The sequence below is a fragment of the Tachysurus fulvidraco genome, chromosome 4 (assembly GCF_022655615.1).
Source record: "Tachysurus fulvidraco isolate hzauxx_2018 chromosome 4, HZAU_PFXX_2.0, whole genome shotgun sequence".
In the NCBI taxonomy this organism is placed as follows: domain Eukaryota; kingdom Metazoa; phylum Chordata; class Actinopteri; order Siluriformes; family Bagridae; genus Tachysurus; species Tachysurus fulvidraco.
Window position 1 is genome coordinate 9799138 of NC_062521.1, and position 27946 is coordinate 9827083.

A 27946-nucleotide genomic window follows, 5' to 3' on the forward strand; every position below is an offset into this window, starting at 1 on the left:
TTTGTGGTGTTGTCTCTGTGTACTGGCAATAAAACTCTTTCTTATTCTGATTCTTTTGAAAAATCTTTTTTTTTCTCTCTCTCAACCTAAAACCTTTTTCACTGTAACTTAATAAAGTATAAAACGTTAATATAATTAGTATTCTACCCTCTCAGATCTGGTGGTGTGAGCAGGATACGGTGTTTGGGCAGATATTCATTAGTGTGTTTACACTACAGTACAATGCGGATTGTTTTTAAAGCAGGATTTCTAGCTTCTTTTCTAGATTCTTCTCTGCCAGCTGCTTATGTGGTCCTTTTGCCAGACGTTATCATTGATCGTGTTTTAATGACAACGATAGAACGCTGTTAGAAACTCAGTCCACAGGCATCTGATTTACCAGAAAGCAGATTTTCTGTTTTTCATTAGTCAGCAAAAATAAAGTTAGTCGGTTTCTCAGAAGTTATATGAGCGGCTGAGTTCCGGTTCCGTCGCTTTTCGCTCGCCAGTGAAGTGAAACATGGCGGCGGCTGAATCTGATCGGGAAGCACCAACTGCTCTCTGTAGCGAATTCCTCACTTTCTCTTCCAAGGCCACCGCTGCGGTAAGCGACAGTTTTATAGTTTTATATATAAATCGTTACGCTTCCGACTGGTGTATGTGAGAGCGCTGTAGTTCTTTGTTTCGTGGTGATATTACAGATTTTTCTACTCAGGTTGTTTTTCTCCGCTGCTTTGGTAGCTTTCGCTGAGTCCTGGCTAATGCTAATGCTAACGCTATGATTAGCTTGCCTGCTTGATTACTTGTTTTTCTGCTAGCAGGCAGTCAGCAACACTTACTCACCAATTAGCTAAAACAGCAGCGTTTATTCCTTATTTATATCTAGTCTTCTTTCCAGGGATTGCTTAATTACTTTTGAAAGCAGGCTTATTAGACTTGTGTGTTTTATATACTGTTTTTCTTTTTAATGTAGAAGTCGCTGGTTAGCTAGCTGGCTAACTGTAGGGATGTGTCAAAGCAGAGGAAACAGATTAACACTGGCTTTGTTCTTTACTCAGACAAGCTAGCTCCAACTCTGTATTGCACCTATAGGACATTGATTCAAAGCGATTGTCTTTGTTTTTATTAAGTGTGTTTTATTGGCGTATGTGTTTTTGTTTTTTTGGGGGGGTTGTTTTTTGACAAAGCAGTGGTTTGGTTAGTAATGCAAATACAAGCCAACTTCTGGGAGGTTGAACAAAACAAGTCATATAACATGACATTAAAATACGATTGATAAACAAGTTAGTAATAAACTGTAGAAATATTTGCATGTATTTATTAGTATGTTAAGTCATAGTAACATTAGGTTTTATTTTTCACAGTAATATTTAATCCTGGAAAAAAATAAACAGAAAACGTATATTTGTAAATGTTATGCAGTTTTATAGCCATTTGTGTCAAACAGAAGAAAATCTGGAAAATTTGTTTCAGGACAACTTTGTGCCCAAAACGTTAAAAGGAAATTTACCAAGCATCATTTCTCATTTAATCGTATGCATCACACTAAAATACACACACCATCAAATTTAAGTAATAGTTAGTAATACATTAGTAATTAGTGATTAATAATCCAGGTTAGTTGGTCAGAAATGTGCCACATTTCTTTTGTAATCCTTTTTGTACTTTCAGCCTAATACCTTTTTCACATTAACATATTAAAAGTAGCATCATACAATTTTAAAGAGATCAGATTTGATGCTAGACTTGAGGCTAAAAGTTTACATAACCCTAGGCTAACTGACCATGGGCACTGACACTACAAACGCTAAACTGAAGTTAATCACATTGAGTCTGTATCAAACCTGCCTCCTGTCAGAATGCTCGGAATTATTTGTGCCACTTTTCCCACAGATGTCTCGTTTTGAAAGGTGTGCTGGAATTTTTAATAAACAGAATCTTGGCATTCAAATGCATTCCTGTTAGGTGTCGCCACAGCGGATCATCTGTTTTCACCTAACACTATTCTCAGCATCCTCTACTCTCACACCAATTAACGTCATGTCCTCTTTTAACACATCCATATATCTCCTCTTTGGCCTTCTTCTTGACCTCTTATCTTCAGCTCCAACTCCAACATCCCTCTACCAATATGACCATCTTGTCTTGTTCTTGTCCCTAAAACAGCCAACCTGAGCTGTCCCTATGATGTGCTTGTTTCTAGTCCTGTCCATCCTCGTCACTCCAAAGAGAACCTCAACATCCTCATCTCTGCTGCCTCCATCTCTGCCTGGTGTCTTTTCCTCACTACTACCGTCTCTTACCCATACAGTATAGCTGGTCTGACTACTGTACACCTTTCCTTGATTCTGTTCTACTTCCCTCCCTCTCGTTCATACACATGTAATGTCTTACTACAACTTGACTTTCATTCCTCTTTATTCCAAAGTAGACCTCCACCTTTCCAGGTGTTTCTCCACCTGCTTTCTACTCTCACCACAGATCACAATGTCGTCCACAGACATCATTGTCCACAACGATTCCTGTCTGACTTTATCTGTCAACCTGTCCATCACTATAGCAAACAAGAAGGGACACAAAGTCGATCCTTGATGTAGCCGCATCTCCACCTTGAACTCCTCTGTCTGACCTACAGCACATCTCACTGCTGTGATTCTCCTCTCATACATTTCTTGAAGTACGCTGATGTACTTCTCTGCGACTCCTGACATCCTAATACAGTACCATAGCTCCTTTCTCAGCAGTGTATCACAAGCTTTCTCTAGATCCACAAAGACGCAGTGCGGCTCCTTCTGACCATCCCTGTATTTCTCCATTAACATTCTCAGAGCAAAAATTGCATTTGTAGTGCTCTTTCTGGGCATGAAGCCATACTTCTGCTCACAAATATCCACTTTCTTTCTTAGCCTAGCTTCCACTACTCATTTTAGTGCTTCATTGTCTGGCTCATCAACTTTATACCTCTTTATACCTATTTCAGCAAGCCGTGTTAGATTTTCACTTATTGAGTGATGTTCATGTTTGGTTTGCTATAAATTGTGCATTTAAGACAAGAAGATGGTCTATTTACTTACACCTCTTGTTGCAAATTTGAGTCTGTGCGCTTTCTGTGACTGAGGCATTAAATTCTAAAAGAAAGTCAGAATGCTTGACAGTTTGATTTTGTTTGTGTATGCGGACTAATTCAATCATGATGATCGAGAGATGATATACACTCGGGAATTTCCTACATTTAGAAATGCAATATTTGCAGAAATGATTTAAATTGTGCTTTTTTCCCCCCCATTCATTCTTTTATTAGCTAAAAAGGAATATCACGAGAGTACTTTGTTATAGGAACAGTAGAGATAAACACAGGAGTTTAAGGGCAAGAACCACATATATATTTTTTTAAGACCACAATATCACTTTAAGACACATATTTTGTCTTAACTTGCTGCCAATGCCATAGAACACAGTTGATATTGCTGTGATTACTAAATACATTTTACTGCTATTTATTGTATTTGCAATCAACTTATCAACTATTCTGGTTTTATTATTTATAGGCATGTGTTTGAGTAAAATGCTCAAATGATCTGCCACTAAATTTCACACTGGGTGAAAGACACTTTACTCCAGTCCTCTACAGTCCAATACCTATGGCCTTTCAGTCTGGCTCTTCTTTGCTCCTCATTGATGAAGGGCTTTTTCCTAGCTGTGCATGACTTTAGCCCTGCTTCCTAGGAGCCTGTTACGATTCATCCTTGCTGCGCACTCCTCCACCGCTGCCTTTTGCCATTCGTTTTGTAGCTGACTTGATGTCATCCTGCGGTTGTTGAGCAACATTTGATTGAGTTGTCCATAATCCCAGTCAGTGGAGAGTTGTTTTCATTCTTTTCCGGTCTGTAGCTTTGTTGTCTCAAATCTCTGCAGCTTGACCTTGTTCTTACGAACCTCTGTCTTTGAATTTTAAGAATAGAAGCAACCTGACACTCACTCTATCCCTTTTCCAGGAAAGCCAGAATTGATCTCTTCTTTGCTTTCCAACTCTATTGACCTCCCACTTCTGGTCTATTATTATGGTCTAATAACTGTTATGGGCAGCATTTGACTGCAGTTAATTATTAACTAATACCTTTTCCTTGTTAAATAAGATTTGGTGTAGCTGATCCCCTAAACAGTACTTACTTATGCAGAATGAGTTGTGCCTATGTTGGAATTCATGTAGAGATACTGATTTAAGAAAAATTTGGTCTCTTAATTTATTCCATATATACACCGATAAGGCATAACATTATGACCACTGACGGGTTACGTGAATGACACTGATTATCGCTTCATCATGGCATGTGTTAGTGGGTGAGCTATATTATGCAGCAAGTGAACATTTTGTCCTCAAATTTGATGTTAGACGCAGGAAAAATAGGCAAGCTTAAGGATTTGAGTGAGTTTGACAAGGGCCAAAGTTTGATGTGTAGACGGCTGGGTTGGAGGATCTCCAAAACTACAGCTCTTGTAGGGTGGTCCCAGTCTACAGTGGTCAGTATCTATTAAAAGTGGTCCGAGGAAGGAATAGTGGTGAACGGGCGATAGACTCATTGAAGCACATGGGGAGCGAAGGCTGACCCGTGTGGTTCGATCCAACAGACGAGCTACTGTAGCTTAAACTGCTGAAGTTAATGCTGCTTCTGATGGAAAGGTGTCAGAATACACAGTGCATTGCAGTTTGTTGCGTATGGAGCTGCATGGACACAGACCAGTCTGCTGATCCCTGCCCACTGCCGAAAGTGCCAACAATGGGCACTTGAGCATCAGAACTGAACCACTGAGCAATGGTAGAAGGTGGCTGGTCTGATAAATCAATATCACATGGATGGGTGGGAGCGTGTGAGTCTTACCTGGGGATCACAAGGCACCAGGATGCATTATAGGAAGAAGGCAATCTGGCAGAGGCAGTGTGATGCTTTGGGAAATGTTCTGCTGGGAAACCTTGGGTCCTGCCATCCATGCACTTACTACCTACCTAAGCATTGTTGGAGACCATGTATGCGATAATGCACCCTGCCACAGTGCAAAATGGTTCAGTAGTGGTTTAAGGAGCACAAAGAGTTGGAGGTGCTGACTTGAACTCCAACTTCACCAGATCTCAATCCAATCGAGCATCTAGGATGTGCTAAACAAACAAGCCTGATCCATGGATGCTCCACCTCGCAACTTGCAGGTTTAGTGTAGTCCATGACTCGACAGGTCAGGGCCACCAAAACCAACACAATATTAGGAAGTTGGTCATAATTTTGTGTGCACGCATGCCTGCATGGGTGCATTATGTTTTGTTAGTGACATAATCAGAAGTTAATTTTGCAAGGAATGAGAATGTACAAAGTAAGAGCAAAGTTGTTTACTCAACTGTGCATGGAAGTTAATAAGTAGATGTGATGTGCTTCTGTATTTCAGGAGGATGTCAGACAGCTGTAAGAGAGGTGACGTCAACACATTTAACCTAATAATTTAAGGCACTATCTACAAACAAACAGTCTTTCTCTGTTAATAATGGTGCAATGAAATACATTTAAAGACATTGAAAAGGATTCAAATAACATAATAGCAATAGAAAATGTCATATTTTATTGCTAATAATAGTCTACTTTCTGTAGAATACAGCGTATTGATATTGCAAGTTGTCTAATAAATGTATTTTAGTTTGACATTTTGTGTCAATAATGCTTAATGAGGCATATGTCATGGTATGTCTTCTGTCATGGATTTGGTGTCTTGTCTCTTGCCTACTACTGACTGACAAGTTTAAAGACTGCCAGAAATAGTCTTTACAACCTGTACATGTGTATTAAACAGCATGCTTGAACACATGTAGTCAGGAAGTCTCTCATGCCTATATCCTATAAAATCACCTGACGAGTGCTGCATGAAGCTTAAAGGATTATATTTTCACAAATGTTTGTTTCTTTCTTTGTTTCTTTCTTTGTTTCTTTTCTTTGTTTCTTTCTTTGTTTCTTTCTATCTTTCTTTCTTTCTTTGTTTCTTTCTTTCTTTCTTTCTTTCTTTCTTTCTTTCTTTCTTTCTTTCTTTCTTTCTTTCTTTCTTTCTAAATTTAGATTTTTAGATAAGTTACAATGCAAGATGACCTTATATCATCATGACCGGCTTCCATGAGACTGCTTCTGGTTGTGGGTTTGAAAAGGTCTATTGAGGACTTTTTTCCTTGGGTTTCTCAGAGTAGTTCTTTAAGACAACAGGTTCAACACTTCAGCCCACTGTGCACCTTTTATGATCTCGGTCAAGAGATAATGAAGGAGACAAACCTGTCTGAAATGCACTAAAATGACAGTTTTTCTGCAAGCTCATTTTTCTGACCCATGCTCATAAATACCTTGTGTGCCTGCAATTCATGGCATCTTGCGCTCAGTTTTATCGTCCATTGAATTTTGCCATGGCTGCTCTGAATTCGGCTGCTCTTGTGCTCACTGTTAGAGATGCATTTTTAATCTTGGTCGCTTGTGCTTTGGATCTATTGCATGGACTATGAGCCCTGCCTACCACAGTCATACGGTCCCATCGGTCACACTTGTTTTCCAATAATCCTCTTCCTCTGAAACAACAAATAAAGTTGTTGTTTTTTTTTTAGCATCACTGTGAGCTCTTACTGTTACTTGGTCAACTGTACCTGAGTACATATCTAGGAATTGTAATGGTAAAGAAAGATAGAATCTCATAGTGAACTAATTTAAAGTGTTTTGGGATTCACTTAACCACAGGCAATTACTGAAGCCTCAAGATTGAATACATATTTTCTTAATAAATAAACACAGTAAATTTGTGTTTCTTGGAAACCAGGCCATATTTGTGTAATATCTTCAGTCATATCATTTGTATAATTTGCTAATTTGTGTGGAAACTATAAAGGGAGTAACAAAACAGGATTCACTCAAATTCAACCGTGCAATAATTTCCACCTCTGCTGTGCTCGCTACAGAAATGGCTTCAGGCAACAGACCTGCCCAAAGATGTCTACCAGCACTTGGCTTGCTATGTGCCCAAGATCTACTGCCTTGGGCCCAACCTGAACCCTCAGAGTGAGGATCTTCTGGCCCAGTTGTTGTTACAGGCACCAATGGAGTGGTATTTGTGTGGAGAAGAACCTTCAACCGGGCTGGCCAAGCTCGAGCAGAGCAACCAGCCTTCCCACCTCTGTGGCCATGTCTTCAAAGTGGGGGAACCCACATACTCCTGCAGGTAGGAGACCACCATAATTGCTTTCTATTGAGATCTTGGATAATTAAACTTTGTTTTGTGCTAATTTGCGTATGTGTTAATCAATGTAGTTAATTCAGGTCTAAAAATTGGTATTTCAATTGAACACTATCTGACATTGCATTCATTGATGTTTGAAAACACTTGACTACTCTTTCTGACATGTGAAAATATATTTTTGTCCTGTTTAGGGAATGCGCTGCTGATCCGACATGTGTGCTGTGCATGCAGTGCTTTTTAGGCAGTGTGCATAAGGAGCATCGTTACAGAGTAAGCGCGCGCACACACACACACACACACACACACACACACACACACACACCTAAACACTTGCACTGTTTTCAAGACACCTTAGTTATAGCTGTGCACAGTGCAGAGGTTTCCAGTTGAGGTTTCCTGAGTGCTCAGCTAGGAAGATCAGACTCATCATTTAGAGCAGTGTGTGCTGGATACACCGATGGTGGCTTCGGGGGATGCAGACCAGTTATTTTGCAAAGGAATTTTGGTTAAGTTTTCACCCTAAGTTCATCTCATTCCCCAACACGGATATGTCCACCACACAGTGGTGAGGTTTTTTATAAAGAAAATCTTGTCACAGAGTTCTACACTGACACTCTGCACACACATGTTGCTACTAGGGATGTGGTAGCTCAGTGGTTAAGGTGTTGGGCTACTGATCGGACGGTCATGTCTTACATACTGGTTTTTGAGTGTGAAGGTGTCTCTAGAATAAACAGAACCACCTGCAACCAATCTGCAATGTTTGTTACATAAAAATGGCATTGCCTTATTTTGGGTAATGTGACCCAACCAAGTGTGTCTGATTCCTTGAGTGTCCCGACCCAGCCAGACCTGTCCTTGACATATGTCTCTCTCTCTCTCTCTCTCTCTCTCTCTCTCTCTAGATGACGACCTCTGGGGGAGGGGGGTTCTGTGACTGCGGTGATACAGAAGCATGGAAGAAGGGTTCTTACTGTCAGAAACATGAGCCTAACAACGGTGACTCATCCCAAGAGGTCAGGCCCCAGTTTTTCTTTTAGCTTACCTCTGCTACGCAGCACTTATTAGAGCACAGTTTATCTGTATAAACCATGGCTTAAGAGGATGTTAGACACACAGTACTCTGCAAAGGTTTTAGGCCGGTGTGAAAAAAATGACAGTAAACTAAGAATGCTTTCAAAATAGAAGCGAAGTTTAATTTAATCAGTTAACAAAATGAAAAGAAATTAAAAGGTCAAATCAAATCAATATTTGGCATGACCACCTTTTTTGCCTGCAAAACAGCATCAGTTGTTTTAGGTACACTTGCACACAGTTCACGAAGGATCTCGGCAGGAATATTGTTCCGAACATCTCGGAGAACTAGCCACAGATCTTCTGTGGATGTAGGATTTTTGGGGTTGCAGAATGCTGTTGCAGAATGAATTCCATGATGGATAAGTATATGCCTATGTTTCTTAGCATTGAGTACCAGATCATCCTTGAGACTAGATAATCCTGACCAGATCTTTCATCGTCTGCATTACGTATCCTTGGTTGACCACTGAGTCTACGGTCCTCAACATTGCCTGTTTTTTTTTGTGCTTCAAAATAGCTTAAACAGCACATCATAAAACCCCAGGCTGCTTTGTAACCTGTGCCTGGGAGAGACCTAGCTGATGCAATATAATTACCATGTGTGGTGTTCTCTCAAATATATATTTATGAAAGCTTTACAGCATTTCTTCAAACCAGACGCAAACCTTTGCACAGTAACGTATGTCAATTAGTTTTTAATTCTTCAAAAATACAACAAAAAAAACCCATCAGTGTTGTAAATCACCCAGTATGCATATTTACATTGCCTTCTGTTTGCACAGAACTTCATTTTTGTCTCTTCTGAGATATTAAAGTGATGAGCAAATCGTATACTTTTTCGCCTTAGTGTTAATTTGTTATTTGTTCAGTTGCCTCCTGCTAGTATTTTGATGATACTGAAATCATTCCTGCTTCCCCAAAATGTTGTCGTTTCAGGATCCGCTTGCCAGTCTCTCTGCAGACATGATTGCTCGTACATATAACATCTTTTCTATCATCCTGAAATATGCTGTGGACATGCTCACATGGGACAGGGAAAATGAACTCCCTCCTGGCCTCGAACCACCGTATGTATATACACATACGTATATATACTGTACACACGGACCACACACCCAAAGCTGGTGCTATCAATATTCGCAAATTATTTTTTTCTTATCGATTAATCCCGACACGATCACTGGGTGAATATTTAGCTAATGTAAAAGTGATTTGTGAGTTCATTTCTTCTTCTTTCTTTTTTTTTAAAAATTTTTCTTTGTAGGGAGCGTGGAGACACTTATTACTGCATGTTGTTTAACGATGAGGTGCACACCTACGAACAGGTGATCTACACATTACAGAAAGCTGTGAACTGCACACAGAAAGAGGCAGTCAGCTTTGCTACTACAGTGGACAGAGACGTAAGCTCCCTCAGTTCCTGATCATATTACAGCACTGTCACTAGGGCTACAACGTTCTGCATCAAATAATAATCACGGGCTTATTCATGCCATTGCTAAATCCTGAGCTAAAATACTACAGCTACTACTAATAATTTGTAATAATATAAGGGCTTAAAAAGCCCTGTTGTTCTCCTAGAATGGACATGATGCCTGCCATTTTAACAGCTCCTCTTTTTTTTTTAAGAGCAACTCATTTGTGGGCGAAAATTTGTCAACAGTCTTGTAACACGGTATCAGGAAAGTTTTAAAAGAGATGGCATGATTGACCATGATTCACTCATTTATTTTATACAGTTAGTTGTTTATTGTTCAGTTTGGCAATGTATTAATATTCAAGTCATAAACATTTGTATGGTAAAGATTTTTTCTTATGACAAAGTCTTATAATTTTTCTACTAGCATTTGGGTTTATTTAAAATTCACGTAAATTTAGGACTCATTTCTCCAGGCATGCATGAGGTCGTGTGTTACAGCACCTTCAGTCACGGGTCAACACACTGTTACTGAATCAGTTTGCCTTGTTAACTGAACTGAGATGGCTATTATAATAAAGCGTATTTTTTGTGCCGTCCTATTTATCACCAGTATGTAAGGGTCTGTATAGAATAATGTTTTGTTTCTGTCTACCCACTAAATCTTAGTAAACTGAATCCTGATTTCTTACTGTGTGTTGTGGTTGTCAGGGGCGGAAGTCTGTACGCTATGGGGATTTTCAGTTCTGTGAACAGGCCAAGACTGTTATTGTGGTAAGTTGCGTGTTTAAATGCATCTAAATGATTTGCTTCACTATTGTATAATTGTAATATTGCTGTACTGTACTCATTTGTGTGAAAAGTGTCTAAACTCCATATGTTTCTGCAGCGAAACACGAGTCGTCAGTCGAAGCCCCTGCGGGTTCAGGTCATGCACTCCTCAGTGGTAGCACACCAGTGTTTTGCTCTCAAAGCGCTCTCCTGGCTCGGCCATGTCATCAGATCCTCAGGTTTCTCTAATGTTATACAGGCTTTATTTTTAAACTAGGTTTCAATACAATAATACAGGCACTGTTATTGATGCACAAAACCTTTATCAGCTTGTATTGAGTCTTTTGGTAGTTTCTACAAACCTGTGTATTATTGATCTAACAGCCTGTTTGGTTTTATTTTTTTATTTTTTAGATGCCCTGAGGAGGATCCTGTGCCAGGTGGGACTACAGAATGGCACTGATGGAGAGAACTCCCTTGTTGACACTTTAATGTTAAATGACTCCAAAATGTGGAAAGGTATGAAGAGTTTATAAAGTTAGCGTCATTCTATTATAAAATCTCTACCTGAAAAAAGTTTTTAATTAAAAACTGTTTTCCTTTAGGGGCAAGAAATGTTTACCACCAGCTGTTTATGAGCAGTCTGCTTATGGATTTGAAGTATAAGAAGCTCTTTGCTATTCAGTTTGCAAAGGTAAGTTATTTATCTCCCTGTTGTGATTTATTGCACTATAAATAAACATGACAGGCAAACTAACAAACTAATTTTCATTTTAATTTTACAAATGGATTTTTTTTTTTTTAAATTAGTTTTTTATTTAATTTTGATGTGTTTGGTAACCTCTGGATTATTTGTTGATGCTCAGCTGTGAAAGTACATCATTTTTTATTATACAACCTCGCTCCCTAACTTTCCCATATGGTCATAAAGTCAGAGGTACATAATAAAAAGGAGCATTTATTCTAGTTAAGGTAACTTTCAATAACCACTCGGTCTTTATTTTGCATTTGTTTTATCTGGATCAGTCACACTATATATTCTATATGTTTGGATGTTTTCCCTGCTATGTCAATGCTGTTTGTTATATTTATGTGCATGCTGTTTGTGTATATATAATGACTGACACGATGACCTGGGTGAATGTGGCCCTATAATAAAGAGTTTCCAGAACTCTGCCTCTGTTTTTGAACGGCTTAAGCACATGCACAAGGATCGCTGGTCACAGACCTTTTCCCTCGGCTGCTATGTATAGAAAGCTCACTATGTGAGAAGCAATAGCTCAGTTAAGCTGTGCTTTTGATGGGTTACCGGCTGTAACAGTTCTCCACAAACTCAGCTTGAATATCTCAGACGCAGGATGTTACTCAAAAGGTCACGGAACTGCGCAGCATTCAGATCGTTTGTCAGAGTAAAAAGAACCACAGAATACACACCTGTGTCATGTAAATAGTTTCCCACTTGAGATTGTTATCCCATTTCGCTTGGGTAGGATAGTTTTACATTTGCCTTCTTTGGAAGGCATGGCCTTTAGATAAGTAGTTTGTGTTCTAAATAAAACATCTGACAGTTCTGCGTTAAGCGTTCTTTACTCTCCTTCTGCACCATAGTCTGTACCACTGGTCTAAGCACCTGGTATAAATGAAGGGTGAGGTGCCCTCTGGCCTCTGACCCGGAAGATGAATATGCCCCCATCCCCTTTCCCTTTTCATAGAATTACCAGCGCCTCCAGACAGATTTTATGGAGGACGATCACGAGCGCTTAGTGTCAGTGACCTCTCTGTCTGTGCAACTCTTCACCGTCCCCACTTTGGTGAGTACCTCAACCCTACACACTCGTGTTCTCTCTCTTCTGCCTCTCTCCTCTCCTCCGCCTGCCCTGTTGCTGCCACCAGAACTATGAGCGCTTGCAGAGCGACTACGTGAAGGACGACCATGACAGGGAGTTCTCTGTTACTGACCTATCAGTGCAAATTTTCACCGTGCCATCCCTGGTGAGTACAAGAAGAGACCGCAGCAGTGAGGATGACTTGAAACGTGCTTGTGTTCTTTCTGCTTGCTTTGTTTATTATTACTGTTAAGACTGTGTTTCTCTCAGGCATATAAAAATAGAAATATTCTTGGAGGGAGTTCTCACTATTCTCTGTAAGGGTGAGTGTTAGAGAGCACGGTCTCAATTTAAACAGCCTGACGTGGCTAAAAAAGCATTCACCATGTGTCATTGGCTGCAGATTATCTTTAGCAGTCACGGTCTGTTTTTTACAAGTAGTTAAAATGTGCTTAAGCAGGGGAAATAGTCAGCAGTTTTTCTTATTTATTAAACCCAAATACCTGCTCATCTGACAAGACTATAAGCTGCACTGTGAATTTTGCATAAGCTATTAATGACACAGATTTCCAGCTGTTTTACAACTTGATGGTACTGGCTAGCAATCAAACTCACCGAGTAGTTAATGTTTAATTATTAATAGGAAAGGAAATATAGAGCTGATATATATATATATCAGCTCTACCCATCTCTCGCTAAGTTGTTTCTGCTGCTCTGCCATTCCACCTCTCTGCTCGGTCTTTCTGGTGACCCCAAATTGCTTTAAAGTCATCACCAAATTAGAAGAAAATTGTTGATTTCTCAAATTAGCTTTTTAATGGGAGGAAATCTACTTGTCATGGGTCAAATAACCTGATACAGATACTAAAAGAGTTTCCTTAGATTGAATCAGGTCTGGCTTTCTGGTCAGTTCACACTTGAACTGGATTGTTTCCAGTTACATAGTGAATATGCAGCTTGAGAGGATGATTTAAAGATGTAGCATCAATTAGTTTGATTCTAAAAGAAATATTCATTATGAAGAAAGGTTGAACTGAGCGTACTAACTTTTTACTAGTTATTGGAATTCTACCAGAATGTTAATCTAACAAATACATCTAATGCCCCTTTTCCACCAAATAGAACCGAGTGCTGGTTCAGAGCTAGTGCTGGTGCTGGTTCAAAATTTGTTCCACTGGCGAACCTTCTAAGACCCGGTTTGCCTTTCCACTGGCTAGAGAGCCATCACAGAGCCGAGTCTGACGTCACTATATATGTCATATTACCCAGCGCAGCAACGTTCGCGCAGCAATGGCAAACACAACAACAATGGCGGATGTTGCTTTACTGTTAATGTTCCTGGCTTTGTGAACCCAAATTTGCATCCAAACGCGGCGAATCCAACATGTACGTGCAGCCCCTTGTAATTTGTATAAACGGAGGTTGTAATCGAGAAAGTACATAATGTTATTTTATCATTAACACAGAAAAATTTAGCTTTAGCATGTAGCTACCTACTATGTGTGCTGATAAGTGATCATATTGCGGTAAAGTAAAAGTGTATTAAACATTAGTAAACTTTAGGCACATTATCAAATGCGCTAACAGTAGCCCTGCCCCCAGCCCCTGACGCAAGCGGTTCTTAAGTCTAGACCAGCAACGTTTTGGTGCTACTTAAGAACCACTTTTCAGTTTTGGCAGTCGAAACAGAAAGAACTGGTTCTAAATTAGGCTCTGGCTCCGAACCAGCACTCAAACTGCCTCGGTGGAAAAGGGGCATAATAGTGATCTGGTTGTTATTACCATTCTCGTAGGCACGGATGCTGATCACAGAGGAGAACTTGATGACGACGATCATCCGCACTTTTGTGGATCACCTGAGACATCGAGACTTGCAGGGCCGATTTCAGTTTGAACGCTACACGGCACAACAGGCCTTTAAATTCCGCAGGGTCCAGAGTCTTATAGGAGACCTCAAGTAAGCCTGGCGGAAAAAGCAGTTACACTTGTTAATGTAGTAAAACATGGTAGATTTAATGAAGGATTTTACGTGAATTTTGTATGACTTATGTGATTTCTGTGCATTCCCTAGATATGTCCTGATTAGCCGTCCAACAGAGTGGACCGACAAACTCAGGGAGAAGTTTCTGGAAGGACTTGAAGCTTTCTTGGAGCTGCTCAAGAGCATGCAGGTAATAAACTTTGTTTTGATTGAGCAACGCTGACTTGTAGGTATAGATGTTTTGACCATGTGGGATGCAATATAACCATGCTGTTGTAATGACAGTAAAATAATGTGTTGGGGTTTGTGGTTTCTGTAGGGTATGGACCCAGTAGTGCGACAGGTTGGCCAACACATAGAGATGGAACCAGAGTGGGAGGCAGCCTTCACGTTACAGATGAAGCTCACGCACATTATCTCAATGATACAAGAGTGGTGTGCCAGTGATGTGAGTACACTTAAACACACTTACCAACACTAGTATATTACTATGTTCCCTATCTTCAGGAGTTCTTGTAGTGCAATCATAGCCGCAATTGCACATATTATATGGTTCTATTATATCAGTCGATATTCAGAGGCCCTCAAACGAGAAGAGTGAAGTATTTGGCATACAGGAATTGGACAAAATGACAAACGCTACATTAAACATTTAAAATTGCAGTTCCTTTATATGTGTATATGTTGCCAAACATCAGCATATGTTTGCTGAAAGAAGCCCGAGAATCTTTTCATTTAATGTGTTTTTAAAACTAATAGGCATCTGATAGAACTTCAATTTGCCCAAATAATGGGTACTAAAATTGAGGGTGCAAAAATCCTGCCTTGACATAGGAAACAGTGTTCACAGTTTAAAGTTTCTGGCAGGGATAAATAGGCACTTTACATCATAGTTAATAAATGCCCAAATGTACAGCCACAAAAACAACACTTTATTAAATGTTTAACTCTATTAATTAATGCAAAGAACCCAAAAGTCAGACCCATGGCTAAAAAACTCAATTAGGAAGATGATGTTTGGCTTCCGCCATAAATACATAAAGTATTGTTTAAATATGGTTTGGTGAACGCTAGCCCCCCAGCCGTCTCCTAACTCACCAGGGTTAACCATCATTGGAGGTGAATATATGGAGTTTAGGCTGTGATTTAGCCATCAACCTTCCCTTTGTAGGAGGAAAGAATGTCTCAAACTGTTCCGGTCCTGTATGTATGTTTTGAGAGGTGTGTTTTTTTTTTGTGTGTGTGTGTGTGTCTTAACCTGAGTTTGACATAATCTATAACTGGATTTCTAGGTCATATTTGGATATGTATTATCTTTGCTGCTAATCCAGCAATTTGCTCTTCTAATTAGAAGTGCCAATGCAATCTGCTATATATTTGCAGGAGTGGGTGCTAATTGAAGCCTATAAGAAGTGCCTAACAGTTCTGACTCACTGCCACAGCGGTTTTACTGATGGAGAGCAGCCCATCACCCTTAGTATGTGCGGCCACTCGGTGGACACTATCCGCTACTGCGTCTCTCAGGAGAAAGTCAGCATTCACCTACCTGTGTCTCGACTGCTGGCAGGTAGGATACGGAGAATGTACCAAGTTTATAAAAAAAAAAACGAGATACTGTTTAATTTTGCTGAAATTGCAGCTTTTCTTTTCTTTTTATAAAGGACTTCATGCTCTCCTTAGCAAAACAGAAGTGGCTTACAGGCTCCCCGAACAGCTACCTCTGGTAAGTCATAACGTGCAGGTTGGTGGTTTGTGCGTGTTTTTGTAGCAAGTATTTGTGCCAACTGTAGTGTGTCTTTTTCTACAGAGTGAACTGAGTCCTCCAATGGTGATTGAGCATCCACTTCGCTGCCTGGTTCTCTGTGCACAGGTGCATGCTGGGATGTGGAGGAGAAATGGCTTCTCATTAGTCAATCAGGTAGTCAATCAGGCAAAATAAAACTGTGATATTTGGAAAAAATTTTTAGCACTTTGAATTGCTAACCAGTAATCAATCCTTTTTTAAACAGATCTACTACTACCACAATGTGAAGTGTAGGCTTGAGATGTTCGATAAAGACCTCATGACTCTCCAGGTCGGAACTTTTAATTTTATTATGCAGTGTTTGAGAAAGGAATGGCTCGTACATTTTCTGATGCACGGATTTATGGTGTATTTTGAGTAGGCGGGGGCTTCCATGATGGATCCCAACCACTTTCTGATGATCGTGCTGAGTCGTTTTGAGCTCTTCCATATCTTCAGTTCAGCAGATTGCAGGAAAAGATACAACAGGGAGAACGCTAACAAGGTGTCTGATACATGTTTGATTCCTGACTCCGTGCTCTTGAAGCACTTCGCTTTTCTGCGTTTTCCCATAGATTCTCACAGTTTCTGGGCAATTTTTTGTTCCAGGATGTGGTCCAGCAGAACAGCACTTTAATAGAAGAGATGCTTCACCTCATTATAATGATCGTGGGTGAGTGTAGCCTGTTCTGAAGCAAGTTAAAGCCTTGCATATGGCTTTTTGGTGTTGTGTTTAAAACATTTGTAATAATTCATGGCTAGAAAGGAACGTTTGTGTGTACTATTGCTGTGCGTGTATTTCAGGTGAGCGGTTTACTCCAGGCATTGGGCATGTAGATAACTGTGAAGAACTAAAGAGAGAGATCATTCATCAGCTTTGTATTCGTCCTATGGCTCACAGTGAGCTGGTCAAAGCCTTGCCTGAAAATGTGAGTAAACTTATTGTGGATTATATAAATATATTTAAGGAACATAAATGTGTTTATTAAGTTAGTTATGGATTTTTTTTTTGCATGCTGTTGTACATAATATACATTGTGTATATATTATATATTGTATATTAAACATATATATTATGAACTCATTATATTATGTGATGCATTTTTCTTTAGGAGAATAAAGAAACTGGAATGGAGAGAGTCATTGATAGTGTTGCATTGTTTAAGTAAGTGTCTGTCTCATTCCCTATTTTAAAGTAAACCTTTATTTAGGCCTAATTTAATTCTTGCGTTGACTGCGTTTAACAGGAAGCCAGGAGTGACTGGTAGGGGACTGTATGAACTCCGCTCAGAATGTGCCAAACAGTTCAACCTCTATTTCCACCATTATTCCAGAGCCGATCAGTCCAAGGTACTTAATCTTGCTTTGTGAATGTAAACAGTGTATGAATGATCATTTTACATATAATTTATAATAATTTAGACAGAGTTCACCAAAAGCCATTGAATCCATCATGTCAACAAATGTTTCAAAGTGCTGCAGATGTCTTTCAAGACACGGTTTGCTTTTTGGCAATTTGGTAGCTCGAACACGTCCACTGAGACACATGGAAAAGCCCAAGTGTGAATGATTCTAAATGTTAATACACATGATTCACATGATTCATGTTAATACCAGATGTACACTGGGCCTCAGGTTTCGTGGTTTATTTGTTTACAGGCAGAGGAAGCTCAGCGAAAGCTTAAGAGACAAAATGGAGAGGAGCTGGGCAAGTTATTTCTTCCGTGTCTGTAGTCTTAGACTGAGCCGTATCTGAATATTATTGGTCGGTTGAATGCAGGTTGGATACGTGTGTGATTTTGTGTGTGTAGCTCTGCCTCCACCAGCCCTGCCCCCATTCTGCCCACTGTTTGCCAGCTTGGTAAACATTCTGCAGTGTGACGTGCTGCTTGGGATGGTGGGAGCTGTGCTGCAGTGGGCTGTGGAGCCTAGCGGAGGACACTGGTCTGAGTCCATGCTGCAGAGGGTAAGTGTTTGTGTCTTTTCTTAACATGACAGGATACACTGTAGTTAATTCAACGATCTTGCCCTTACAATGCTGAGCTCATGAGCATTGATTGTACTGATTTCCGGTATGGCAGAGTAATGTACAGAATTGTGTGTTACTTCAGGTGCTGCACTTGATAGGCATGGCTTTGCTGGAGGAGCAGCAACAACTAGAGAGCAGTGGGGACGACAATGAAGTTACCTTCAACTTCACACTTAAAATCTCCCGTACGTTTTGTGCATCTTCTCACACAATAGAAAGTCTCAAGCCTGTAGCTAGATCTGTGGTTCTTTTATGGCAGGTCCTGGTGAAGCCCCCAGCAGTGCTCCCAGTATTCTGGCTCTATTGGAGAACTTACAGAGCGCTCCTCACTTGGAAGTGCACAAAGACATGATTCGCTGGATCCTTAAAGTAAATTTACATCTTTCATTATGCTTGATATTTGGCGTTCTCTCTCTATGCAAACCCCTAGTGTGTCCACCAGGAGGCAGCAGAACACATTTTACATGCTAACTCTGACAAACACCATGGCACTTGCAGATCATCAAGGATTTTTACCATGAAATGAAAGTTATTACACAAACTGAATCAAACAGAATTTCCATACAGTGTCTGCAATTTATTTCAATATAGCGAAATCTGAACATAGTAGTGTGTGAAAACCATGTTTCAGATAACTGAAACATTTACTGGAGTACTTTATATCCTTATATGTGAAGAAGTGATTGCGACTGACAGTCATTGTCTACTGTAGCTCAGTAACTTGTGATGTTGCCGTCACAGCCTTCATAGGGATAGAATCTATTACTCCATTCATTTATCATCACATCACAGACAACTTCATAGTCTGCTTTCTCTGCCCACACATTGTGAAATAACAATAAGCAACTCTATAATTCTACATATATTTTGAATAGAAATAGGCACGTTTTAATTTTTATTACTAAAATCCGTATTCAGCGTGGAAAAATGTGTTTTCTGAACATAGGCTTTTCTTTACAGGACTTTACAGGCTGATGTGGTGCATGTAGTTCTAACATTTGCTCTATCACTTTTTGCTAAATTGTGTATCTTTCTTCCAAGATGGTGGTTAGCATTAAAACTATGCGTGAGCGCACAGCTGCTGCACCTGCCTGTGAAGGAGCAGGGCACTGCCACGAGGAGGTTAATCATTGAACAACTTTCTAACCCATTGATATATTAACAATTTATCCTTTAGTGTGTGGAAGTGCTTAAATCTCCCTGTGTGTGTTTTGCAGACTGTGAGGGACAAAGACAAAGCAGAGAGAAAGAGAAAGGCCGAGATGGCTAGACTGCGCAGGGAAAAGATCATGGCTCAAATGTCCGAGATGCAGAGACACTTCATTAATGAGAACAAAGAGCTGTTCCAGCAGAGTTTAGAGGAGCTGGACGCCTCTGCGTCCACATCAGCAGAGCACAGGTACTTAAGCATGCTTGTGGTGATACATTTATACAGCAGCAGTAAAATGGTTTAATACTACAATTAAAGGGGTACTGTGACATAAAAATAAGAATAAAATGGCCTTGAAACTGTCCATCTCTGCTTGATGCAGCCCCAGTTCATGTGACAGTGCTCTGGTCTGTGTCGGACCTCGGCGCTGGCGTGCCAGAGGAGGAGAGAGGAGGCAGGTGGTGACATGTATCCTGTGTCAGGAAGAGCAGGAGATCAGACCCGATGGCAGAGCCATGGTGCTGGCTGCTTTTGTCCAACGCTCTACAGTCATGTCCAAGAACCGCAAAAGACCGCCTCACAAGCCAGGTTAGGTTATGGTTTGCAGTTTAGAGTGTGAGAGTCAAGTAATCGGCTAAGCGCGAGTAGCCATTGTTCTTATTTCTGGTGTATATATGTGTGTTACAGATAGCTATGATCCCCTCTTCATGCACCCTGATCTGTCCTTTGGTACACATACCGGCAGCTGTGGCCACATCATGCACTCTCACTGCTGGCAGAGGTGAGGAGACCAGCAAATGTTACTGCTGTAGAAACGTCTGCTTCATCCTGAAGCCTGTTTTAATCGTCATACATTGATAGCTCTTAAAGCCATTATGCCTCATGCGGAAGCAAAGAATATTAACCTGCTTGACTGACAGCTGCATATCAGCACATGTCCTGCTTATTTATGTGCTTATTTCTCTTTCTCCTGTGAATATTTAGTACTATCTATAAATTTATTCTACACCTTTTTTTGAGAGATAGATAACACATTTCGTAGCAGTTAAGATTCCCTGCTCACATAGTACATGTTAAAGTTAATGGAAGTTTGCTAGTAAGTCAAACAAAGGTCTCTTAAATTTCAAGTTGTTTTTCCTTGCAGGTACTTTGAGGCGGTGCAGGCTAAGGAGCAGCGCAGACAGCAGAGGCTGCGTGTACATACCAGTTATGATGTAGAGAATGGGGAGTACTTGTGTCCACTCTGTGAGTGTCTCAGTAACACAGTCATTCCTCTCCTGCCCCTCACTAAGACCACCTGCAGGTACTCACATACAAACTTGTGGTTATGATCATTCTAAAACGAGTTGCTCTGGCTCCGAACGGTTTCATATTTTAATTGTTGAATTGACAAATTAGTCTGTAACCAATGCCAGACCTACCTATGAAACATCACGGTCGAGTACAGAGCGACACTGTAGCCATGCATAACTTATTTCAGCGATATTAAAGCAAGATACATTATCTCTTATTATGTAGAGTTTAAAATATAGGCTTCCTATTTAACAAACTGTCACAATGATTCATGATATGTAGTGACACTGACAGTTTATTGTAGTAAATATGTCCATTGTGCCATGGAATTTCATCTTATCTCTCAGCAAATAGTAAAACACAGTATGTTTGTGTTTACAGCAGTAGTGAGCAGCCAGGTCTTACTCAATGGCTAAATACTACCTGCCAGCAGATCCGAGCCCTGCACTGTGCTCATAATCAGGCCAAGTCAACGAGTGAGTATCTGATATATGTGCCCGTACTCTCTAGTTGTTGTGTCTGCACATGCACAGTCATAATTTCTGTTTGTCTTTAAGATGTTGATGAGACAGAGACTGTTGAGGACTGTCCTCCTCCTGAGGGTTTCAGGCTGGACCACACTCCAGTGTAAGCGTATGCACTACATCACTTTGGCTTTTTTTTTTTTTTTTTTTTAAATCCTGATATCTGAGCATAACTCTGACTTCCATTGTGTCTTGATAGCAACCCTTATTCAAGCTCCATAAGGGAAATGCTGACAACGTTTGGGACAGCAGCTTATAAAGTTGGCCTTCAGTTGCACCCTAACGAGCAGGACCCTCGTGTGCCTATCATTTGCTGGGGCAGCTGTTCTTACACCATCCAGTCTGTCGGTTAGTACGTTTACATATCTTTCAAGATGAACTATTCCTCTGTAACGTTTCACTGACCCGTGTTAAGGGTGGCTTGTTGTTGGAAAAGATCAATATTATATGCTTTTGTTTTCCTCTGCTTGTATTTTGTACAGAGAGATTATTGGTGGATGAGGAGAAGCCTTTGTTTGGAAGTTTACCCTGTAGACAGGTATAAAAACTCAACTTATCATGCTAAAACTAATTCTTCTGTCTAGGGTTCGTACTGACTTCTATTTTCTTGCAAAAAAACGTTTTCAGCTTATTTTTACATAAGAATAGTTTGTTCCACTTGTTTGATTGGGCTTTCCTTTTAAAATATAGAGATACAAGCAAAAAAGTATACATTAATATGTATATAGAATAAGTAAATAATTTTATTTTAAAATAGTTCTAATATCTTTAGGTTTTATGCTTGCTTTCCTAAGTTCTACTTTCTTCTATCTCTTGTGTTCTACATCTATATTCTCTAAGTAATTGTGAGTGAGCATCAAACATTTTGTCTGCTCTTGTTCAGGATGACTGTTTGAGTTCTCTGGCTCGGTTTGGCTCTGCCTGCTGGACTGTTTCCTCTCACTCAGCGGTCCAAAATCACTTCATGCGACTGTTGGCAGGTATATTTATTATTATTATTATTATTATTATTATTTTTTGGCATTTCTATGTAGATTTTGAGTTTAAGTGTGTGTGTGTGTGTGTGCTCGCTCCATGCAGCACTTGTTCCTGATACCCAGGTGAAAAATTCTCCCTGCATTTTGGATGTGGACATGTTCCACTTACTGGTGAGCTAACAAGCTTTTTAAATGCTCTTAGACACCATTTATGTAAGAGTCTGATTAAAGAAGATTGTAGGCCAGAATTTCTAACCTTCTATTAAACAGGACCTTGTCGGTTGTTTCTGTAGCTGTATTATGTGAATCAGTCTCTCAGCCGGTGTTTTTGTGTTTGTATGATAGGTGAGTCTGGTGCTGTCTTATTCAGTATTGCACTGCTTAGACTCCTCAGGTCTGAGTGCAGACACGGCACAACTGCATCTCCTCCACTTGGTCATTGTGGCTCACGTGGTCCAGATCCTTCTCACCTCTGTGCCAGGTTAGCATGTATTCTACTTATTGCACATACAACTTCCAAAGTCATTCATTTCTGTCACAAGCATTTTATTTATTTATATATATATATATATAATTTATTTGTTTGTTTGTTTGTTAAATTTGATCTTAAAGAAATGTTTTTACACACATCGCACAAAACGCTTGTGCGTGTAAAAACACGGGATGTGGTAGCCTATTGGTTAAGGTTTTGGGCTACCGATCGGAAGGTTGTGAGTTCGATTTCTACATCCACCAAGCTGCCACTGCTGGGCCCCTTAATCCTCAATTGCTCAGTTGTATAAAAATGAGATAGGATAAGGGCGTCTGCTAAATGCTGTAAATGTAAATGCTTATGCTTGAACAATGTTGCAGTATATAGGAGACTATAGTCATGATTTTACCTCTGAATTGGGAACTGAATTTTGCTTATTAGAGACTGTGTTCCAGGTTATGCGTTAATGGTGTCCAAAAACATCAGTAACCGATTTATTAAGCTGTTAATTTGACAGCTCTTGTTAATATTGTTGGTGTGTCCACAGAGGAGCTGACCATGGAGCAAGAGAGTGAAGGAGTGGAGCAGAAGGAGGAAGAGCATATATGTCTCTTCTATAACACAATAAGGACTCGTTTAGGCTGGTAAAAGATTCATTCCATTTATACAACCAATCTATCTCCCTGTGAACCTGAGAAACAAACTATTTTGAATTCAACTACAACTTTTAATTTCACTGTCATTGCAGAAGTTAAGAAATAATCTTAACGTGTGTGTGTGTTAGTAGCTTGCGTGAGGTTAGCTCGGGTTGGCATCTCTGGCGTTGTGTAAAGGCAGGCATCCTGCCCTTCCTCAGAGGAGCTGCTCTGTTCTTCCATCATCTCAATGGAGTTCCCACTCCATCTGAGCTCCATGGTAAGCGCTTTCTATTTTTTCCACAAACACGTGTTTACCCTTTCGTTCACATGTTCAGAATGCAAACACATTTGAGTTAAAAATGTACCAGAACCCGCTCGTGGTTCCACCAGGTAGTGTTTATTTTTGACCACTAGTTGATTTGACCCTACACCTCTATATTTAAGGGCTAATTTATAAATGAGAAAAAAAAAACTATTTGCATTTAATTGCCTGGTGATCTATCAGCTTTCCACAAACTTGGGTAGTCTGATCTAACCCACAATTTCTTCCGTGTTACGATCAAAGCACTGTTCTGCCAAAACCTGATTACTAGAAGATCTTAACATGTATATAGTACGTCTTACTTTGTGAATCTGATCCCTGGTACTTTCCTTGTCCCCTACTCTAGTTGTAGGTGCAGGTGAATGGGAGGCGCTTTGTGCATATCTGTGTCTGCCCTCCAACCTGCTCCAGCTATATTATAATCACCAGGACATTATGGATCCCCTGCTTCAGGGGTGAGAAACTACCTGATTGAGTTGTGAAATCACATGGTTTTCTGTGAATTCTGATTATATTGTATTGATCAGATCATATTGAGTGTATTTTGTGTATTTCCTGTAGTTGGTTCTCTCATCCAGGCATGCAGCCATGTCTCCAGTCACCTAAAACCCTCATAAGGTGATCTTTTTTTTCTTGTTCATAGCCATTTGAGCTATGCAAAGATTTGGGTTTTAAACAGAATGGTTTTATACATGTCTGTGTGTGTAGTTTTCCTCGTGAATCCAATAAGCTAATCGATTTGCCAGAGGACTACAGTGCACTGATCAATCAAGCTTCCAGCTTCACGTGAGTGTGTTTGGGTCTGGATTGTTCTCATTTATAACCACCAGGATCTGATTACAGCAGAGTTCTGGCCAATGTCCCTACTTCTTGCTTTTGTGTTTGTAGTTGTCCTAAGTCAGGTGGAGATAAGTCTCGTGCTCCAACGCTGTGCTTGGTGTGTGGCACAATGCTGTGTTCTCAAAGCTACTGCTGCCAGACCGAGCTGGAGGGTGAGGATGTTGGAGCCTGTACTGCACACACCTTTGCCTGCGGAGCTGGTGTTGGCATTTTCCTCAGGTTAGAAGAAAAAACGTTTTACCCGCTGTGTTGATTACCATGTCTTGTAGGTGCATTGCTTAGTTGTTTGTCAGAGCTGGGCATTATCACAATTTTCTTAGCAATAATACTTTCTAGCACAATGGTCCTTCCTTGTGAACATTATGATGTAAAATAAGACCGTATAAGAAAAGTAACATGAGCTTGCCTGAATTTCCCTGCTTAACACTTTACTTTGAATCTCCGAAATAAGAGATTATATGCCATTTAATTTCAATGGCTGTTATGTGGTACGTATAATATTTTTAGGTTTTATTTAAACAAAAAAATTCTACTTTGAGATAATAAAATGACTCATTCCTGAAGCCCCTAAGCAACATATGCTTAAAAGTTCTGAACATTATTTGAGGTCCTTGCAAAAACAAAATTGGTGCAGGCTGCACAGTTCTGTGTGGCTGTGTAGACTGTTGGTCTGGTAGAAAACCATACTTGCACATGCATCAATGATTGCAACTTGTTTTAGGAGCTTTCAGGACCTCACCAGTACAAAGCTTGTAGACAGGAGCAGTTGAACCATCTGTTCGAATCAGATGCTTGAAATTAGCCCCGCAAAATGCAATAAAGATCAAGCCAAATCTGCACAATTCGCCCTATGATCCAATTTCTTTCATTTCTGTCCAATTCCAGTTCAGTAAAGTTACACAATTAGGAGCATTTTTTCCCTATCATAGTGCTGTTTACATTAATGGGTCAACATTATGGCTTTGTATCACAAAACAAAGTTCCATTTTTACAGCAGAAGCCTGTGCTCTGCTACTTGTTTTGGAACATGAAATAACAACTTTTACAGACTCAAAATTGTGGAAACATTGAAAATAAATCACCCAATAATTAATTAATCAAGCAACACAGTTGTGAAGACTTCATTACATTACTGTTTCTGCTGGATTCTACGGCAGTGGAATTATCGGAACTGAGCAAGCGGACATGTTTGCTGAACAACTCGACAGCTCAGCAAGAACTTGCCATTTTTCTCATTTTCCACCCACAGAATTGTCAGTCACTCTGCGTGTGTTGTTTTTCACAACTCCAGAGAGTCTGTTATATGTGAAATCCCCAGTTAGATCAGCAGTTTATGAAATACTCAGATCAGCCCACCTGGTCCCCACATCCTTACCACAATCAGAGTCACTGATGTCACATTTTTTTTAATTCATTCTGTTGCTTAATGTGAACAAGTGACATGACATGATGTGTATTGCTTGTATTTTCTCTATATATTTATTTCCACTTCTGCTACATTATTTGCTGATTAAACAACTACAGGTTTGGTCTCAGTATACACTCACCGCTCATTATGTTGACGTTTAGACAATGTCCAGCCCCAGATTCCAGCACATGAGTCTCTGCTGTCTTTTACAGGGTGAGGGAGAGTCAGGTTCTCTTCCTGGCAGGAAAGACTAAGGGCTGTTTTTATGCTCCCCCATACCTTGATGACTATGGAGAAACTGACCAAGGGCTCAGGTGAGCAACTAAGCATGGCACTTTCCTTGTAAATTTAAAGCGTAAATCCCAATTTATATTCTGTTCTCTGTCCCTGACAGACGGGGAAACCCTTTACACTTGTGTCGAGAGCGCTACAGAAAGATTCAGAAGCTCTGGCGCCAGCACAGCATCACCGAAGAGATCGGTCATGCCCAGGAAGCTAATCAGACTCTGGTGGGCATTGACTGGCAGCACCTGTGATTATCTCTTCCTGAGAGTTCCTGGAGATTCTTGGTGAAGTGCCAAATCTCACCTAACCAGGGATCTGCACATTTACAGCAGAGGTTGCCACATCAGTGCCTCCTCTTGCACACTCCTTTCCTACTTATTCTCCTTGAGTGGATGAATGCATGGCTTTTTTCCCTGTCTTCTGGGGTTTTTTTTACCTCTTACTTTATTATTTGAGCTAAATTCATATTTAAAAATAAAAGTACAAACAAACATATTGCCATGTTATTTAACTGCAAAATGATGCTTTCTCCTGTAACATAGATAGGTTCTCAAAGTAACGGAGAGAAAAGAGAAAAGCTATTTAAGTTCTGTCGGTCCCTGACACTATTAACTTATTTTATGCTATTCAACACAGGTATTGTTTACTCCACAGCTGCAGTTCTCAGATCGCTTTAATATTGAATAATGCTGGCGTTCTCTCCGAGGCAAGCACAATGTTCCTCAACGACCCTCGGGTCTCAATAGTAGCCATATAATGGAATGGCGCCATCTTCAGGTCACAAGCCTACTCCCTTTCTTCCTATTCTGTCACTGCAATATTTCTCCTGAGGGTACCCATCAAAGCTCCTGAAAGTTAAGTGAAGCTAATATAAGCCAACCGTAGGATATCTGGGAGGGCACAAGTGTCACGTGTGTCTCTCTGTCTGTCTGAGTGCCTGTTGCGTGTGTGCTTTGTGGGATTGTAAGGCCAGCGTGTTTATAGTGTGATGGATTTATATGGTTGTCTGTGTGAACAGAATGAATATAACAATGTTGTCAATTTTGAAACCTATTTTTGTTAAATGTTATTTATGTGTAGCTTTGTGAAAATCGATCATGGCCGACCTCTAATTTAGGCAAATACGTTTTGGATTTTGCTTTTGTGGTTGAGGAAACTTATTACATCTACTGATTTGTGCACGAGTGTGTGTGCGCGCGCATGTGTGAGTCTGGTATCTGACATTTTAAGTCTTTGAGCTGCAGCAGTTTTGTTTAAAAAGCAAACAGAAATAATTAACAAAAAACTCAAGGTACTTGCTTCACCTATTGACCCCAAATCCCGAAACAAACAAAATCAGGGACAAACCATATGATGGACACTTAACCATTTCCTAACAGCAAGTTGATCAAATCATTAGCATTGACCGATGTAAAATTACTTCCTGCCTGATCTGATGAAGAACATCGAATTGCCTGATGTTATTAGCAAGAAATCTTGAGAAACAGGGAGCTAGGACTTAATAGAAAAGTATGAACTCATGACACAGTATTGTTAAACCTTCTAAGGTGCTGTCATAGAAGTTGTAATGATTCATGATGTTGAAAAGCGGTGCAGTGTCCCCTCAAACAGGACACTGTTTGTCTCGAAGCATGTGTACGTGCGCACACACTCAGTCTCAGCAGGGTTCCCTCGGGTTTCTCACAAGCATGTTTCTTGTGTTGGTTTAATCGGAACGACGTCAAAGACTTATTTGTTAATATGTGAATTATTGTATAAATGGATACATTGTACAATACTGTAAAACAAAAATAAAATAAGAAAAGGGGTTGTTAGTGTGTGTGATGGTCTTTGTGTGTGTGAGAGGTAGTGTAATCGTATCGGTTAGTGCATGACTCATGACACACAGCTTCTCTCCTGTGTGTCCCAGTTCCGTCCTATTAT

At 40.1% G+C, this 27946-nt stretch overlaps 1 protein-coding gene across 5 annotated transcripts; it reads left to right on the top strand.

Annotated features, from left to right (window-relative positions):
• Positions 1-66: 66 nt before the first annotated feature.
• On the top strand, positions 67-27830 carry ubr2 (ubiquitin protein ligase E3 component n-recognin 2). 5 transcript variants are annotated; one of them, XM_047812102.1, is made up of 47 exons: positions 67-583; positions 6953-7212; positions 7422-7500; positions 8136-8246; positions 9244-9374; positions 9572-9710; positions 10436-10498; positions 10614-10734; positions 10910-11014; positions 11101-11189; positions 12208-12306; positions 14115-14278; positions 14393-14492; positions 14622-14750; positions 15686-15869; positions 15964-16025; positions 16110-16220; positions 16312-16377; positions 16468-16590; positions 16695-16758; positions 16890-17014; positions 17198-17250; positions 17333-17435; positions 17745-17793; positions 17897-18051; positions 18197-18299; positions 18374-18483; positions 19156-19236; positions 19332-19513; positions 19647-19852; positions 19952-20045; positions 20409-20567; positions 20939-21033; positions 21115-21184; positions 21281-21429; positions 21564-21619; positions 21965-22061; positions 22162-22229; positions 22404-22539; positions 23078-23174; positions 23315-23445; positions 23837-23945; positions 24052-24108; positions 24199-24276; positions 24379-24549; positions 25951-26052; positions 26133-27830. In XM_047812102.1, exons 1-47 carry the CDS (start codon positions 500-502, stop codon positions 26272-26274), a joined length of 5262 nt encoding a protein of 1753 aa, XP_047668058.1. In that variant the 5' UTR covers positions 67-499; the 3' UTR covers positions 26275-27830. The 5 variants fall into 5 exon arrangements, with proteins under 5 accessions (XP_047668058.1, XP_047668061.1, XP_047668059.1 ...); XM_047812105.1 differs by having other exon boundaries at positions 23318-23445; XM_047812103.1 differs by lacking the exon at positions 12208-12306 and adding an exon at positions 12389-12487.
• Positions 27831-27946: the final 116 nt, after the last annotated feature.

Excerpts from the sequence above, each read along its gene's own strand:
- ubr2 (XM_047812102.1), top strand. The coding sequence starts at position 500 with ATGGCGGCGGCTGAATCTGATCGGGAAGCACCAACTGCTCTCTGTAGC. Across the intron at positions 9,711-10,435 it reads CTACTACAGTGGACAGAGAC|GGGCGGAAGTCTGTACGCTA; the intron begins GTAAGCTCCCTC and ends TGTGGTTGTCAG. Across the intron at positions 16,759-16,889 it reads CCTCATTATAATGATCGTGG|GTGAGCGGTTTACTCCAGGC; the intron begins GTGAGTGTAGCC and ends CGTGTATTTCAG.